The following is a 17,324-nucleotide window of genomic DNA, read 5'->3' as shown; positions in this document are numbered from 1 at the left end:
TCCTGGGGGCCTGTGGAAATGGAGCCCAGTCTTGCTTAGTTTTGATAACATTCAGTTCTTGCCAGTCTAAGGAGGCCAGCATCAGGTTCCTTTGGGCAATAGCCTTTTGCAGGTGGCATCCTAGCTTTGGAATTTTTGTCATTTTCTGGGCATTCATACGTTTTACATTGGGCACACTGATCTCAATCTAGCTTTGGATGACTGGTTTGACTCCTGTTTTGCCCCATCCATGCCCCTGGCCCTTGGTGATCTCTGTCTTTTTTCCTCATAAGTACTGCTGCCAACAGATCTGTTTTCTGTTTGAACCTCTGGTTGGCCTCTCATTTTGCTCTTTTGTTGTTGTTTTTGCTGAGCCTCCCAGTAGAGCTGATTTTTTTCTTGCATTAGGCTCAGCTCTGGCTATGAGCATATATTAAACCATGAATCAATATAGGGAGTCTTGGTCATTTTTCATCTCCAGTTATCACCCTGTGTACATGCCCAGTCATCCCCCTGTCAATTGTCCCCTTGGTTGACTATCCACCATCAAAGGAGGACCAATCTATTTTATAAATGATTCTCAACCTTGGGGAGGGGGTCAAATTTACTCCATAGTCCCTTGTATAGCCTCTTTTAAAGTTCTTTACTTGGGCCAGGGATATAGCTCAGTGGTTCCGATGCCTGCCTCACAAGCGCAAGGTCCAGAGTTCAATCCCTGATACCAAAAAACAAAAAAAGTTCTTTACTATACATTCTAAAGAGGTGGGTTTTGATACTTTTCCCCATATCTACTCTGCTGTGATGTAAATCATTTTCTCAAGCACTTTTGTTTCAGGGACAACCTGAACTCCACCAAACTAACACACAACCATACCCATGTCTTTTGATAAACTACTTTCACAAGCTTTCCCTTGACATATGTAAGCTTTCCAGTTCTATTATCATCTCTCTTTATCTTTCTAGCAGGATAAAAGGTTTATCACACAAAATCTTTTCATATCAAAAATATACCTCTTATACTCATAGCCTTCTTAATATTTTTCTCCATCTCGCTTACTATAAACTTTCTATAACAAACTTGGCTACAGTCACTTGGATTTTTAAAGTGTCTTTTTTCTTCTCAAATTTTTATATTTTAAATTTGACTGCCAACAGATGTCTAAGTAACTTTGAATCAGAGCCTTTATCTTAAAGGAACAGAGAGCAAAGAGTAAGTTAACTCTGTAATTACAATTCAAGAATTTGCAGTGCATAAGAAATACTTTAAGCACACCAATTAAACAAAAGCATGAACTTGAATTGGAAACCAAAAGTATATTTATCAATTAGGAAAAATTTGTAATTTGATTCCTCTTATAAAATCTTTTTAGGCCCAACAGGACATGATGGTCAGTGTATTCTTCAGTCATTCAGCCCTAGGCACCTCTTTCCTGGTGCCTGCAAGCAGTGCCAGGCTGATGATGCCAGATAAGCACTGGCTTTGGGGTCCTGAAGCCAGGAGGAGGAGCGCTTGAGGCCAGCCCACATTTTGCTTCACACTGTGAAGTGCAGTCTGAAGCCACCTGCATCAGGGTTTTAGCCCAGCATGAGGTCCTTATGCTCAGATCCCAAGCACTTCAAGTGCACTGTTTGTATTGCCCATTGCAGCCTGGGTTTTGCTCCCTTTGTTGCTCCACCTACTGCTCTGGCTTGACTTTGTCCTCCATGCCTGCTTCCACCTCAGCCCCTGAGCTCTCTAATCAGTAGGTTTGTCCTGCACACCCATCTGCTACAGTATCTTGGGCCCAGGACCCCCAAAGTAAAAAGATGACCCCTGCTTTGTCCCTTTAATCTCAGCAGGAGGAGCTGGGCTCGTCTTTCTGCATTGAGCCCTCACGCCAGTCCAGCTGCTGGACCAGCCAGCTACTTAGGCGTTCTTTCAGTCTTGGTCCCTATCTGGGCTGGTTGATGCCACCACCACATTTCACAGGGTGCTCCTTTTCCCCCTTTATCTGCCTGCCTGTGGCACCTTGTCTGTATATTATGGTGCATTAAAGCTAACTAGCTCTTTTCATGTTTCTGCTCATTACAGTGCAAATCATTCTCTCAATTACTTTTGTTTTCATACCTATTAGACCACCTCCTTTCCCCAGTTGCCAGTGGGGTTGCCAGCTGTGACCTCAGACTCACACATTTCACTTGGCTCAGTCACACACAATTATATGCTGAGTTTATTTTTTGTACTGGGGCTCAAACTTGGGACCTTGAGCTTGCGAGGCAGGCAGTGGCACCACTGAGCTAAATCCCTAGCCAATAATATACTTTCCTAGCACCCTACAGACTCACACACTTCATTCCTCTCACACACAGTTGTACACCTCTCTTATCCCACTTTTCCCACCTTGGTACTTGGGTGTAAGTTTTGTCTGCCTCCCCTTGAGTCAGATTATTTAGGATACCTGGGAGAGGGTTTTCATTGACTCATCTGACTCTCACTACTTGGCACACCCCATTGTGAGCGAACTTTGCCCACTCCCACCCCTCTTTTTTTTCTTTTTTTTTTTAACTCCCGCCCCTCTTGATGTGGAGTGATAGGATTTGTATGACTCTCCCTGATTCTGAATACTTGGTACACCATGGGGAAGTGATCAGGCTCCCCTCACCACCCTTGAGGTCCTGCTTCTGGGCCCCCCAAACCTTATCACAGTCCTTTAGCATGCTGTTCCAAAACTGTCCTGAATCCCAACAGGTTCCATTGCACTGGTGGATCAGGGTTCAATCTGGCATGTAGGAGGACCAATTTCCTCTCCAAGATGAAGTCTCACCAGAGGTGTCTGGACTCCCATAGCTTGGGACCTCTTGCCCTGCAGACAAAGGAGACAGCAAAGCTATCATCTACAGTCCCTTTGCAGTTGACAGTTCTCTTCTACCATTGTCAGAACAGGAGCTTTATTCTTGGCCTTGCATGAAAGGATGTCTCTTTCCTCAGTGTTTCCCAAGGACTCTTGGCCTTGCAAATCACCAGGATGAATACCAAATCCCTACCCACACTACAGAGACTGCCAATTCAGAGCTTACTGAGGGACAAGGACTTGGCCATGGGGGGCTGTGGAAGATTTGCCAGGGGAGGTCTTCCCACCAGTGTTCATGGAGGCCTTCACCAGGGGTCACACTGAGGCCCTGAAGGCCTCAGTGTAATCCTGGCCTTTCCCTACATGCCACTGGGAGCACTGATGAACATGAGGGATCCACAGACTGCAAATACTGAGATGGAAGTTGGTCAGGTGCAGAAAAGAATGTTATAGGCTGTTCTGGATGGGCTGGATGTGTTGCTGAGCCAGAAGGTTTGCTCCAGGTGAGTGTAACCCAGGTATCCTAGAGGGAGTGCCCTGAGATTTGAGCAAGGGACAGAAAGTGTCAGGGAAAGTGGGAACTAGAGGGTAAAGCAGAGACTTCTGTTGGTGACTGGCAGAGGATCAGACCAGCCTTGGGCATTGAGCCACCTGGGTGTTGACTGCCTGATGGGGAGGACAGGTAATAGGAAGGCAGTAGTGAAAGGAGTAGGAAGTTCCTAATTTTTCTCATAAGTATCAGGAGTAGGGACTGGGCTAGAGCCAACAGAAAAAGAAGGAACAAAGTAAAGCACAGAAAGATTGCAGAAAATATCAGCTGATGTCTGGGATGAACAAGTCACAGGAGGAAAGTGGGGCTGGGGCTAAATTCTCAGAGTCTTAACTGGTTCACTGACAGGAGACTGAAACTGCAAGTGCTAGATATGCTGGACACTCACCAAACGTTCTGGAGAGTCTGGGCTGGAAACGAGCTGGAAACATGCTCCTCAGAGGCCATGAAGAAGACAAAAACACAAAAGAGCGGGGCAACTGTGGCGGAAAAGCAGCCCCTCAAGGTGATTTTAGATGTGTGATTTGGTCTGGAACATCTGAATCCATTCCAATCCTTCCTCCTGAAGTGGATCCAGGAGAGGAAAGGTCTGATGAAGCTGAAGTATACAAAGGCATGTATTAGCCCAGCATGCATTGGGGAAGTGGATGTGGGGGACTCTTAGACACTCTTTACCTCGGCTTATTATAACCCTTACCTGGGCCATGTGAAACAACATCACAAACTATTTTTCTAGGATGTCTCTGTGCCTGAATTCTTTTCCTCAGAAGAGAGAAAGCAGTTGGTCACCAAAATCACCTCTGAATTGTTTAAGCTTCAATCTCTGGAGGAGATTTACATGGAATCTGTCTCTTTCCTGGAAGGCCACCTGGACCAGGTGCTCAGGTAAGACATCCAGCTCTCTTGCCAGGGTCAGGAGATCCTTTCTGTGTTCTAGAAAGATTAGTGAACGCAGACCATGTGCCACCTACAGGAGATGTGACAGATATCAAACACTAGAATATCAACACATTGCCTTTTTCATTCCTCAATTCTATGTCAAAGTGTCACAAAACACTACACCGGAGTAGCAGACTGGAAAGGACCACTGTGCTAGGATGCCAGAGGTCAGCACCCAGACACAGTGAGAGCAGGTGAGTGAGGTCTACGGGAAGGCACTGAGAAACAGAAAAGACAGAAGGCCCTGAAGGAAGATGAGAGCTCATGCCTCACACTGTGAGCGCCTTACTCGTGAGCTGTGTGAGTGCAAGTGAGCCTGTCCCTCTGTCCCCCACTGGAAAAGGCTGCTGTGGACTCCAGCAGTGGCTCTGCAACTTAGCTGGATGTTAACTCCCTCTCTTCCTTATCTTCCTCATGGCAGCCATCAGTGCTATCTTCCCATCCTTTCTCTGCCTTACTTTTCTCCTTCTCCTTTCCGCTTTCTCCCTTGGATCCAGTCCAGTCCCCACTCCTAGTTCTTGTGGGAGGAGACAGGAACTTATTGCTCCTTACACTTCTGCCTCCCCAATTAGCAGTCCTCTTCCTTCACAATCAATATCTCTGTGGCTCAACAAGGCCCAAAGTCCTCTCTGGTCCTCCTAGTAGTCACCATCAGAATGCTCTGCTCCCTGATGGGGGGATGACCAGACCGGAAGTGCAGGACTCTGAAGGTAAGGAGCAGAGGTGCAGGACTGGGAACAAGGACACAGACTCTGCCGCCAGCCTTTCTGGCAACCCCAGTGGATGTGGCCAGATCTTGTCTGATTTGTCCTTCCTGCCTGCCTCCTGCTGCCCTGTGGTTTTCTGCTAGGGAGAACACAAAGGGAACTGGAGAGATTTGGGACTCAACAGCCAAGCAAGTGGTGGTAAATTACCTCACCCTAAATTGGAGAGACACAAATGACATTTGGTCTACCTTGTACTTGTTACACACCACCCCCTATTCTTCACCACCAACTGCCAGATCTAACTGATTGGTCTCTCTGTGGGTGCCTGACATCACCCTTGAGGACCCTTTCATTAATTTGCTGCCAGCTCTCACACTCTGACTGGAACCAGCCGCCATGTCCCAGCACCAGACACCTGAAACACTTGGATCTCAAAGGTGTCAGACTGACTCATTTTAGTCCCAGTCCCCTCTGATTTCTCCTAGATACCATTGCAGCCACTCTGACCACCCTGCACTTGCAGGCCTGTGGGATCACAGATGCCCAGGTCCATGCCTTTCTCCCTGCTCTGAGCCAATGCTCCCAGCTCATTACCTTCAGTTACATGTGGAACTCCATGTCTGTAGACACACTGGAGAACCTGCTGTGCCACACGGCCAGACTAAGCACCTTACGACTTGAAATGTACTCTGCTCCTCAAGAGGTTTATGTTTCCTGGTATGCTGTCCACCACCTGAGACAGGACCAGATTCATGAAGGGCTGAGGAGGACTGTCCTGCCATTAAACCATCCCAGGACAGTCTGCTTTTGTGGTGCTCATTGGGATATCTATTTTAATGGGGAAGCCTATTGCTTGTACTCCACTCCATGCTGTGCATGTATCCCTCTTTAGTTTGATCCACATAGTCTATGCTTCCTTCTGCCCTTCAGGAACACAGGACCTTTATTTCAGTGTAAATGAGGAAAGGACAGGTTGGACAGTAGGCAGAAACCTTGGAGAATCATTGGGTTGAGAGTAGAAGTGACCTTGTGGACTCAGGTCCTAGAAAGCATCAGAAAGAGTTTCTAGCTATAAATTCAGGCTTGAGATGAATGTGTGGATGAATGTAAAGCAATGATCTGAAATAAAGAGAGTTGCACCTAAGCTATTTGGTTTCCTCTGTGATCATTTTTACCTGGTTTCCAGCTTAGAGCTCATGAATCCAGAGTAACTGATGGGAAAAGGCCCTGAACTGTCTGATTAATGAGGTTTGGCCTCAGGAACTCACAGCAGCAAATAGAGATATTCCATATAGTTCATTCCTTCCCACTCTTTAGTTTTCTCTAACCACAAGTTACTTCCATATTTTCTGGGTTTTTCTCCATTCTCTTTGCTATGTTACTTGGGAGTCATCTTAGTGCCTTCCCACTGAACTAGAGCCACAAATTTTTTGTTGTTGTTTCCTGATGAAGTCCTTCTGAATTGTCAAGGTTGGGCTTGCACTTAGATCCTCTGGCATGGAATTCCAGAATGCCATAACGGAAGTGGGCAACGATTCTCAGATAATTCCTTCTTATTTTTGTGCTTCTTTTTTCTTTTCCAAGATTTTCAACCTGAAATGCACATCAGAAACCAACTCCTTAAAGTAGAGTTCCCATGGAAATTGCACGAAATGTGATCAGGAACATGCCTGCTATGGAAGGCCACTGGTGGCCCTATAATATTGTTACATGCCTTTGATAATTGTTCTTCAACTTTGTAAAATAAAAATAAGGGAGGATTGGGGATTTAGCTCAGTGGCACCATGCCTGCCTCACAAGCGAGAGGTCCTGAGTTCAATCCCCAGTACCAAAAAACAAACAAAAAAATTAAGGGAATCAACTTTATAAAGTCTCCCTAGCTTCTCCCAGCTCAGGCCATGATTTACATGGGTCATACGATATTTCCATTGCTATTATTCAAGGAATTCCTTGGTGGAATGATCAGAAAGATTTCTCATGGTGGATGCAGCTGAACTTTCAGACTCCTCAATACCCCTTATATCAAGGATTGGAGTAAAGACGTTTACTTGCTGACATTGGATGGGATAGTATTGTCTTGGTGCTAGCAGGGACTAGCTTTGGAGCAACTGAGGACAGAGATATTGGAGTAAACTGAGAAGTCCTACACCATAAACAAGACAGAGACTTTGGTTCATAGTTAGTCTTCTGGGTCTTAAGGAGTCTCAAGAAGAAAAGGAAAACTGTAAGCCTGGGATTCATCCTCAAGGCTCAGGTCAAAGGAACCAGACCCAAACCATATGAGAAGGTGGGCGCTGAGCATGTAGGGTGAAACCTCCATCGTGAGCCTCTGAGACTGACCCAGGACAACCTAAACTCCTGGGAATGTGGGAAAAAATTGGGAGGGAAGACTTGACAGTTCTTAGGGTAGAGGTTAGAAATGAAAATGAGCAGATCAATGAAAGATATCATGGCAAATCTCCCCCAGGCACAGTGCGCTTGAGGGAAGAAGGGTGTTTGGCTTCACTTGGGCCCAGGAGGTCAAGAGTGTTTCACACAGAATCAGCACAGTCAATTTTATTTCTTGTTTTTATTTTGTGAAAAAATAAAACAAAATTTTATAATCAAATTGAAAAAGAATAACAATAGTGATTACACTGTGTATTATTATCACCAAAATAGGAAGAGTTCAAGTCAGATCAACCTGAGTCCCATCACCTCCTTGTGTCCCTGGGTTAGTCCTCAACCTCTGAAGCTCCCTTTATTCTGCCAAGCTGACACTGTACCTGTGCTCAGGCTAAGCCAGGAGACAGGCAGAAGGGAGAAATCAGGCAAGATCTGACCACAGGGACTGGAATTGCCCCTTGTGGGACTCAATCACAGTCTTCACCAAAGCCTCTTTTGCTATTTGCAGTCTTCACTCTTCTCTTTTCCCTTCCCTGGCCTCTCACCTTAGCTGAGATTCCTAAGGAGAACTTGACAATCCTGTCCTCCGAGTGTCTGACTCTCACATCTGGCTGGCTAGCATGATGCCCTTTTCCGATTGGCTACTTTAGTTTATCCCTGTTTTGATGTTTGTGGTTCTGTCCCACCCTGCTATAGATAATAGAACAGCAGGAATAGAACTGTAAGACTGAACAACAGTTACTCCATCTTTTTAATAGGGCTCCAACTTTCTGCTTCTGTTACGGATCACCAGGTAGACATCAAGTTCCAGGGATGCGCTTGTTGTTGTGCCAGGAAGGTCTGTTGTGTGCGTAGTGTTCTGTCATGCTTGCCCAGCTCCATATCTGAATATGTTATCTTAAGGACAATCTGTAAAAGGTCTGTTTTATCTCTCTCCTCCGCTTTTGTATTTCTGCTTGTCAACTTCCCCTGAGACCCCCTATAAAAACAGCTTCGGACTCTGAGCCAGTTGCCTCTCTAAGCTACTTTGCTTTGGGAGTGCAGTCTGGCCAGACTAATAAAGGTCTGTTTCACTTTCCAACTTGTCCAGTGTGTTCCTTCCCGGGTGTTCTTCGCTGCAGTCAGCTTCTCAGAGCGTTTGGTAAGGCCCTCGGTCTTACAGAACAATCCACAGATATTCTAGTGTCCCTGTCACTATTAAATTTCAAGTAACTGACAGACAACAGGTGGGCACTCATGTACATAAAGTGCAGAAAATCTTTGTTGTGGTCTGAAGTGAAAGCTCTCCATCCTACTCAACCGAGTACCTGGTCCAGGTGGCCTTTGAGGAAATAGGATCAGTCCACATAGAGCTCCTGGAGTCAGTTCATCTCCCATAGATGAAGAGTAAACTCATCGACGTTTTCCACAGTGCTACTTGTGGTACCTGTTAGAGAATAAAAAGGGGGCAAGTTTTTGAAGCTTTCTCATGTGGTCCGGGTAAGAAACAAATGATGCCAGTTGTTACACATCCAAGAAGTCACACACTTCCACTTCCTGAACACAGTTCAGCTCTAGCATCTTCAGGCCATCGTGAAGGTATCGAAGAGCATCTCATAAATCTCCATCTTTCTACAGCACAGATGGACCAAATGTCTTTCCTGTTCAGCCCACTCAAAGAGACAGGTTTGGAATTCATTTAGATTTCCACTTGTGGTGGGATCTGCCATCACCTTCAGGAGCTGCTTCTTCCTGGTCTTTAGGTAGTCATCAACTGTTTGGTCCCTACATGTGTTATATGGTACTCAGGCATGAGCAGCCACACAGTCCAGAGGTCCTCATGCACCTTCAAATCCTGCACCTGCAGTTTCCATCTTCTGTGGGTGAAACAAGAAGTCTTACAATTAACGCAGAGACCCAAATTCCTACTTGTGCTTTTTTCCTACTTTCTGGGCATCAGCTGCTTCCCTGCTTTTCCTACCTTCCCTTTTCTACCCTCTTTTACATTTTGTATGCAGCCTTGTTCAACTTCCAATTCTTTTGAGAAGAGTCGGGTGGACTCCTTCCAAGGTCACCAGCACAGTCAGCTTCCACATCTGGAAGCCACTTCCCAGATGGTGCTCAGCAATGCCCAAGGCCTCTGGGATCCTCCTCTCTCACAGCATCAGAAGCTGCACCACACCTCAGCCCCCACTCTCCATGACCCCTCTGTCCTTCCCCAGAATCCCTACACCCTCCCTCCAGGATACCTGGGCCACCCTCACCTGGGGCCAACCTTCTGTGCCAGCAGCATATCCAGCCCATGCAGCACAGCTTCCAAAGTCTGTAGATTCCTCTCCTCTGGCTGGAGTTTTGTAGTTAGTTGAGATTGTGGGGTCCCAGATTTCCTCATCTCCATGAGGGACCCCAAAGGGAGGCAGGGGAAAGGCCAGGCCAGGAGCATCATCTTCAGGACCTCATCATGTCCACACATGAAGGCCTCCATGAACATTTCCTGGAAGATCAGGCTGGGCAGGTCATGCAGAGCAATACAGACTCACTCTTTAGCAGGCTATGCTTGGCCAGCTCATACAGAGGTGGTGGGCTCTGCATACTCATCCTGATGGAGCCTCAAGAACAACGATCCTGGGAACATCCAGGAAGAGGCATCTGCTCAAGTCAAGCTCAAGAGACTACTTCTAGCCAGAGATTTAGCTCAGTGGTTTTGCCGCCTGCTACACAAGTGCAAAGACCCAAGTTCGATCCCCCGTACAAAAAAAAAATAATAATCCCTTCCTGTGGGTGTGTTATAAAGCAAATTATAAAGAGACTACTTCTGATCCAGGAGACTAACTCTGAACTAGTCTCTGGCCTGTCTCTGGTGGAGTGTAGGAGACATCCCTGCCCAGTACTAGCAGGCTATGAGTGGGACATACTTCTTGCCTTCCAAAATTCGGCTACACTGTTTTATATCAGGAGTCAGGCTGAAGCCCTGCATGACTCAAACGGGCATGTCAACTAGCAGAGTTGGGATAGCATTGCTTCTTTGCTAATGGCTGTCACTGAGCCCTAAGTCCTGGTCTGTGAAGTGGCAGGGCATTGCTGAATTACATGCAGCTGAGGTCAGCATGACCCCAGTTAAAATCCTTTCCCCTTCTCACTGACCATGTGGATCACTTGCTAATTGTGCCTGGTGCCGGTACTGGTTTCTTCTATCCTAGCAAGATAAGCAGTGCTGACTGCCTTACAGCTGTGCCTGGCGCCATCATGCCAGGTGTTTGGCAGTATTTCATTAGATGACTTCAAAATCTCTCCAACTCCATATTGCTTCTCATAATTGTATTCAATAAATGCTGGATGTGCTTAGGGGCCTTTGTCTTTGCTGCCACCAGCAGCACTGACCAGGACCCAAGACTCAGCTTCTCCACTCTAAGTCTCATTTCTGTCTGTTCTTGAATTTGCCTTGTGCTGGGTGGCTTACAGGCCAGGACCCAAGGGAGAGGTCCTAATAACATCCCCTTCTCCACTCCCTACAGTGGAGGACTTCTCAGTTTGCCACAGTATTGCTGTCTAAAGTTATATCTCTGTCATTTTTAGCACCAGGATGCTACTGTCCCACCCACTTCCAACCACTAATCCTCTTCACTCCTATCCCTATTGGAAGAGGGTGGTGAGGAATCTAATCTAAAAGCTCAGCTGTGACCAGCTTGGGAAAAGTTTCTGATCATCACTCCAAAGCCCTTGAGTAATAGCAATGGAAATATCCTATGGCCCAACCATTTTACCTTCTCCATTCAAATCATGACCTGAGCTGGGAGAGGCTGGGGAGACTTTATAAAATAGATGCCATTATTCTTACTTTACAGAGTTGAGAAACAGTTATCAAAGGCATGTAACACTATTGTAGGGTTACCGGTGGCCTTCCATAGCAGGTATGAACCTGATCATAGTTCCCGCAATTCCCAAAGGAACTCCCCTTTAGAGAGTTGGTCTCTGATGTGCATTTCAGGTTGCCAACCTTAGACCAACAAGAAAAAAGAGGCACAGAACTAAGGAGGAAATATCTGAGAATAATGGCCCACACCTGTTGTCACAGCATTCTGGAATGTTAGGGCAGAGGATCTAAGTGCAAGCACAATGCAGGCCATTCAGAAGGACTTTGGAAAATAAGTTCTGAGACTAAAAAATGAAAATAGAACAAAAAATGGAAACAAAGCTTTTGTACATAGGAAGGGGGCTGAATGCAGAATGGGATAAAATAAAATTTATCAAAAATAAAAGTTTTGTGGCTCTAGTTCAGTGGGAAGGCCCTAAGATGACTCCCAAGTAATATAGGTTTATTGGGAAGGGAGGAAAACTAGAAAAGATGGAAGTAACTTGTGGCTAGAGAAAACTAAAGAGTGGGAGGGAATGAACTACAGTATAGGAATATCTCTATTTGCTTCTGTGAGTTCCCGAGGCCAACCCTCATTGATCAGATAATTCAGGGCCTTTTCCCATCAGTTACTGCAGATTCATGAGCTCTAAGCTGGAAATCAGGTAAAAATGATCACAGAGGAAACCAGATGGTTTAGATGCAACTCCCTTTATTTCAGATCATTTCTTTACAATCAAACACATATTCATCTTAAGCCTGAATTTATAGCTAGAAACTCAGATTCCTCTTTCTGATGATTTCTAGGACCCGAAGTCTACAAAATTCACTTTAACTCTGGATCCGATGATTCTCCAAGTTTGCTGTATGACCAGTCTTTTTCTCATTAATATTGAAACAAGGGTCCTTGTTCCTGATGCCCAATGCAAGCATAGGATATTTGAATCCAACTAGATAGTGATATAAGTAGGCCAAGGAGCAGGATGAGGATAATAGACTCTATAGTTACAAGGGAGCACACAATGAGCCACACAAAACTGGACTATCCTGGGATGGTTTAATGGCTGCACCATCCTCCTTAGCCCACCCTGAAACTAGTTCAGTCTCACCCAGCAGACATTCAGGCATAAGTTCCTCAGCCTTGCAGTGGGACACAGCAGGCTCTCCAGGGTGGGTATGGACATGGAGTTCCTCAGGTAGCTGAAGGAAATGAGCTGGGAGCATCGGCTCAAGGTAGGCAGAAAGGCACAGAGCTGGTCGTCTGTTATCACACAGGGCTGCAAATGCAAGATGGTCAGTGTGGCTGCAGTGTTATCCAAGACAAATCAAAGGAGACCAGGACTAAAATGAGTCAGCCTGATACCACTCAGATCCAAGTGGTTCAGGTGTTTGGTGCTAGACATCCTGGCAGCTGGTTTCAGGGTGAAAATGTATGGTATGTTAATGACAGAGACCTTGTGGGGGATGTCAAGCAAATACAGAAAGACCAGTTATATTTTGCAAAAGGCAGTGAAAAACAGGGGATGGTGGGTAGCAGCTACAAGGTGGGTCAAATGTCATTTGAGTTACCCTAATTTAGGCTGTTTTACCCTTACTTGTATGACCAGCTGAATGCCATATCTCTATAGTCCCTTTTCCTTACTCCCAAGCAGAAACCTACAAATCTTTCGTGATGAGGCAGGAGGAGACAGGCAGGAAGGACAAATCAGACAAGATCTGGCCACATCCACTGGGGTTGCCAGAAAGGCTGGCGCCAGAGTCTGTGTCCTTGTTCCCAGTCCTGCACCTCTGCTCCTTACCATCAGCTTCAGAGTCCTGCACTTCCAGTCTGGTCATCCCCCCACCATGGAGCAGAGGATTCTGATCCTGACTCCTAGGAGGACCTGAAGCCTTGGGCATTGTTGAGCCTCAGGGACATTAACTGCAGAGGAAGAGGACTGCTAATTGGGGAGGCAGAAGTGTAAGGAGCAAAAGTTCCTGTCTCCTTCCACAAGAACTAGGAGTGGGGACTGGGCTGGATCCAAGGCAGGAAGCAGAAAGTGGAAGGAGAAAAGGCAGAAGGAATGGGGAAGGTAGCAACTGATGTCTGGAATGAAGAAGGCCCAGGAAGAGAGCAGGATAACATCCAGCTGAGGTTTTTAAGGCTCTGCTGGTATCGACAGCAGCCTTTTCCACTGGGGGTCAGAGGGACAGGCTCATTGTCTCTCACACCTCTCCTGAAGTCGTAGCTCAGACACTGAGTGTGAGATGTGAGCGCTTGTATTTCTTCAATGCGCTCTGTATTTACAGACCCTCATTATATCTGAGCTCTGAATTCTGGCATCCAACACAGTGGCCCTTTCCCAACTGGCTACTCCAGTAGAGTGGTTTGTGACACCCTGCTGTAGGACTGAGGAGTGGAAAAGGCAATGTGTTGATACTCTAGTGTTTGATCTCTGTCACATTTGTCTATGTTCATCAAGCTTTCTGGAACACAGGAAGTCTCTTCAGGCTCTACAGAGAGCCTCACATCTTACCTGTACATCCGGAGCAGGCACTGGGTCACGAGCGGGAGAGAGTCTATACAAACCTTCTCCAGATGGTGTCGCTTACAATATTGAGAGGTGATTTGGGTGAGCAACTGCTCTAACTCGGTTGAGGAAAGGAACTCAGGCACAGAGATGTCAGAAATGATTAGTGTCTGAAGATTTTTCATCTCAATCAGATAAGGGGTCAAAAGAGCCAGGGTGGATAATGTCCAGCGGTCAGCCAGTTTTGCCACCTGCACAGAATCAAGGTTCAGGATTTCTATGATCTCTATGATACTTTGAATGTCTGCTGCTTTAATGCACAGCTTCGGACAATCCAACTGCACCAGACCTTTCCTCTGCTGGACCCACTTGAGGAGGTAGGATTGGAATAGATACAGACATTCATGACTGAGCTCCAGGTCTACAATCACCGTGAGGGGCTGCTTTTCTGCTGCCCTTGGCCCACTCTTCTCTGTGTTTCTTGTCTTCATGGCTTCTGAGGAGGAGCAGGCTTCCAACTTGTTTCCAGCCCAGACTCTCCAAAAGTTGCTGTGCTTGTCCTGCATATCTAGCACTTGCAGTTTTAACCTCCTGTGGGTGAACCAGTAAGGAGTCTGAGAATTTAGGCCAGGACCCACTTTTCTCCTACAATTTGCTCATCCCAGATATCAGCCGCTATTTGCTCCACTTTCCGTGCTGCAGGGTTTTTATTCCTTTTTCCTTTTGTATCAAGCCCAGTCCCTGCTCCTCCTGCCCGTGGGAGGAGTCGGGAACTTCTAGCTCCTTTTGCTGCTGCCTTCCTATTACCTGTCCTCCCATCTGGCAATCAACACCGAGGTGGCTCAGCAATCCCCAAGGCTTCTCTGATCCTCTGCCAGTCACCATCAGAAACCTCTGCTTTACCCTCCAGCCCTCACTTTCCCTGACACTTTCTGTCCCTTGCTCAAATCCCAGGGCTCTCCCTCCAATATACCTGGGTTACACTCACCTGGAGCACATTTTCTGGCTCAGCAGCACATCAATCCCATCCAGTACAGCTTGTAACATCCTTTTCTCCACCTCCATAACTTCCACCTCAGTGTCTGAAGTCTGTGGATCCCTCCTGTTCATCAGTGCTCCTAGGGGCAGGTAGGGAAAGGGCCAGGACAGCACCATGGCTTTCAGGGCCTCAGTGTGACCCCTGCTGAAGGCCTCCATGAACACTGGTGGGAAGAGCTCCCCTGGCAAAAGTTCCACAGCCCCCATGGCCAAGTCCTTGTCCTTCAGCAAGCTCTGAGTTGCCAGTTTCAGTAGTGTGAGTGGGGGCTGGGTGCTCATCCTGGTGAATCTGCAAGGCCAAGAGCCCTGGGGAGATATCAAGAAAGAGACATCCTTTCAGGAAAGGCTAAGACACCCTTTCTCCTCACCTTCTCTGGAAGTTGGAAAACAACTTTCAGCCACAAAGTTCCTTTTCTGACAATGGGAGAAGAATCTTCATTTTACTCCAAATCTATTCTGTGCTCATGGTCCCAAAGCATTACTCTTGCTGGTAACGAGAGCAGGAAGAATGTCCATGGCACCCAGGTGAAGCAAGGTGATGACCAAAACATCCATTTCCAACTGCAGCACCCTGAACTCTGGGCCCACTGGGAACTGGGAATCAAGGAATCTGAAAGTGACTCCTACCCATGTTGGGAAAAATTCTGATCCTCACTTCAAAGACATAGTATAACCAAGAAATAGGAAGGTGATATGGCCCAGTCTCTTTAACTTCTCAGTTCCCACAATGGACCAGGGTAAGAACAATTGAGCATACAAAAAATAAATGCCATACATTTTCACTTCCAATAATTGTAGAATCCTAGATTTTGCTCCTACCTCAGAGCTGGCAGGATCAGGGACAGATATGACCTGTCCATCTCCCCCTTTGGTTCCCTGTGTTATCCATCTCCTTGCAGTGGAACCAGAGACTCAGTGGGATAACTCTTAGACGAGATGGCCATGGAGATGTCAAAACCCAATATAGCACTCATTTTCTATAAAATAAGTGAAACACCCCCTTCTCATAAAAAGTACCTCCATCGTCACTTTTGGGAAATCAAAACCTATCCCACATCCTGCCTTGTTCCACATTTCCAATCTTGCCTACCAATTAAAGCCACCCCTATTATTTAGCTCTGCCAGTCCACTTTCTCCAAGATTCTGTCCCAGCCCCTATAAGCTTCACTCCATTCCTCCCTCTTGGCCAGTCTCTCCATAGTCCCAGATGACCAGGCATCTTTACCTCCAAATAAAGCCTTGCCCTGTATACATTCTTTTCAGCCTGTTCCTTCCCTCTCAATAACCACTCAACAGTGCGAGCATCTGGCTAGGGAATTTAAGCTGAGAACAGCCTTGTTGGATGAAAATATATGAATCAGAAGCTTCTGCAGGTGGGTAATGAAAGATGGGGTACAAGAAAAATTTTGGAAAAGGTGAGAACAGATAAATGGGCTTAAAGAAACAGGAAATGTTTTAGCTCAGTGGTTCCACTGCCTGCCTCGAGAGCACAAGTACCTGGGTTCGATCCCTGGTACCAAAACAAAAAACAAAGGAATTGTTTGATGACACAGGAGATGAGGCTGTAATACTGTATTGGGGATATTTGGGGAATAGGTGTTACCTGAGTTCAACTCTCTCCACTGTCTCTTGTGTGACTTTGGCCAAATTGTTCAATCTCAGATGTTCTCCTCTGTGAATGGGGCTCAGAGTTGAATCCATTCTACATTCTTTCTTTGGAGGAAGTTCTGCCATGATTTCCACGTTGGATGTAGTAAGAATAGTAGGGTGTCTTCCTAGCCTCCTAAGCATCTATGCATCTGCCATGTTCCTTACTCTTTGGCCTCTTCCGTCTCTGCAGTGCAGCTTGGGAGGAATTGTCTCCGCTGTTACTGCACACCCCATCCCCACCCCATCCCCACCCCCAGTGTAGGTTCATCCTGCTGGGTGGTGCTGCAGAAATACATGAATGAACACTGTTTGGTCACACAATTTTCTAAATCCCAGTGGGATGCACCACCCCACTATACCACAGGCCTCACACACCCTCCCTGAATGTATCCTCTGCCACATAATTTCACTGTCCAGTAGGGGCAAATAGGCCTCATATATTTTGTCTTTAGGAAGGCAGGTGGAGGATGAAGAGTGGAGGGTGAAGGGTTGAGGGTATTATCTCCTTTAAGGATAATAGGATGGACCTGAGAGGGTCTGAAACAACATGGACCACTGAGGTGGAGGATGGGGAGAATTGGAGAGGAGTGGACCATAATGACTTCCTCTCCTCTCCTCTCCACCTTCTCCCCTGCTGTCTGTTTTCAGGGGGCTGTGTGCCTTAGGCAGGTGACTTAACCTCCCTCACTTCCCTCACCTGGACATCCAGATGAGCCATCAGCACCTCCCTCACATGTATGGTTAATGCCAGAACCGAGGAAGGCAATCTCAGGTGCTGCCTCCCAAATTCCCTGTCAGCCAGGTGGTGGCCACACCTCTAATCCCAGCATTCTGGTGGCTGGGACAGCAGGATCATTGTGAGTTCAAGGCCATCCTGGGCTGGGTTACACAGTGAGTTCAAGG

General features: G+C 46.6%; 1 protein-coding gene and 1 pseudogene across 1 annotated transcript; one reads left to right on the top strand and one right to left on the bottom strand.

Moving 5' to 3' along the window:
- Positions 1 to 2,984: 2,984 nt before the first annotated feature.
- LOC110346688 (PRAME family member 20-like) lies at positions 2,985 to 6,217 on the top strand (annotated as a pseudogene).
- A 5,720-nt stretch (positions 6,218 to 11,937) lies between these two features.
- LOC101705654 (PRAME family member 20) lies at positions 11,938 to 15,069 on the bottom strand. Its single transcript, XM_021248216.2, has 3 exons — positions 14,722 to 15,069; positions 13,740 to 14,324; positions 11,938 to 12,500 (listed from the first exon to the last, which is right to left on the bottom strand). Exons 1-3 carry the CDS (start codon positions 15,048 to 15,050, stop codon positions 12,491 to 12,493), a joined length of 924 nt encoding a protein of 307 aa, XP_021103875.1. The 5' UTR covers positions 15,051 to 15,069; the 3' UTR covers positions 11,938 to 12,490.
- Positions 15,070 to 17,324: the final 2,255 nt, after the last annotated feature.

Source organism: Heterocephalus glaber, unplaced genomic scaffold (genome assembly GCF_053883595.1).
Source record: "Heterocephalus glaber isolate CG9 unplaced genomic scaffold, H.glaber_assembly_v1.0 deba00001447, whole genome shotgun sequence".
NCBI classification, from domain to species: Eukaryota; Metazoa; Chordata; class Mammalia; order Rodentia; family Bathyergidae; genus Heterocephalus; species Heterocephalus glaber.
Note: the sequence above shows the minus strand (reverse complement) of the source record. Positions and strands in the feature narration are given on the sequence as shown.

What these genes read in the sequence shown, in the direction of transcription:
- LOC101705654 (XM_021248216.2), bottom strand. Translation starts at nt 15,050, where the DNA reads ATGAGCACCCAGCCCCCACTCACACTACTGAAACTGGCAACTCAGAGC. An exon ending in AGCCAGAAAATGTGCTCCAG is followed by an intron (nt 14,325 to 14,721) that starts GTGAGTGTAACC and finishes GTTCACCCACAG; the next exon opens with GAGGTTAAAACTGCAAGTGC.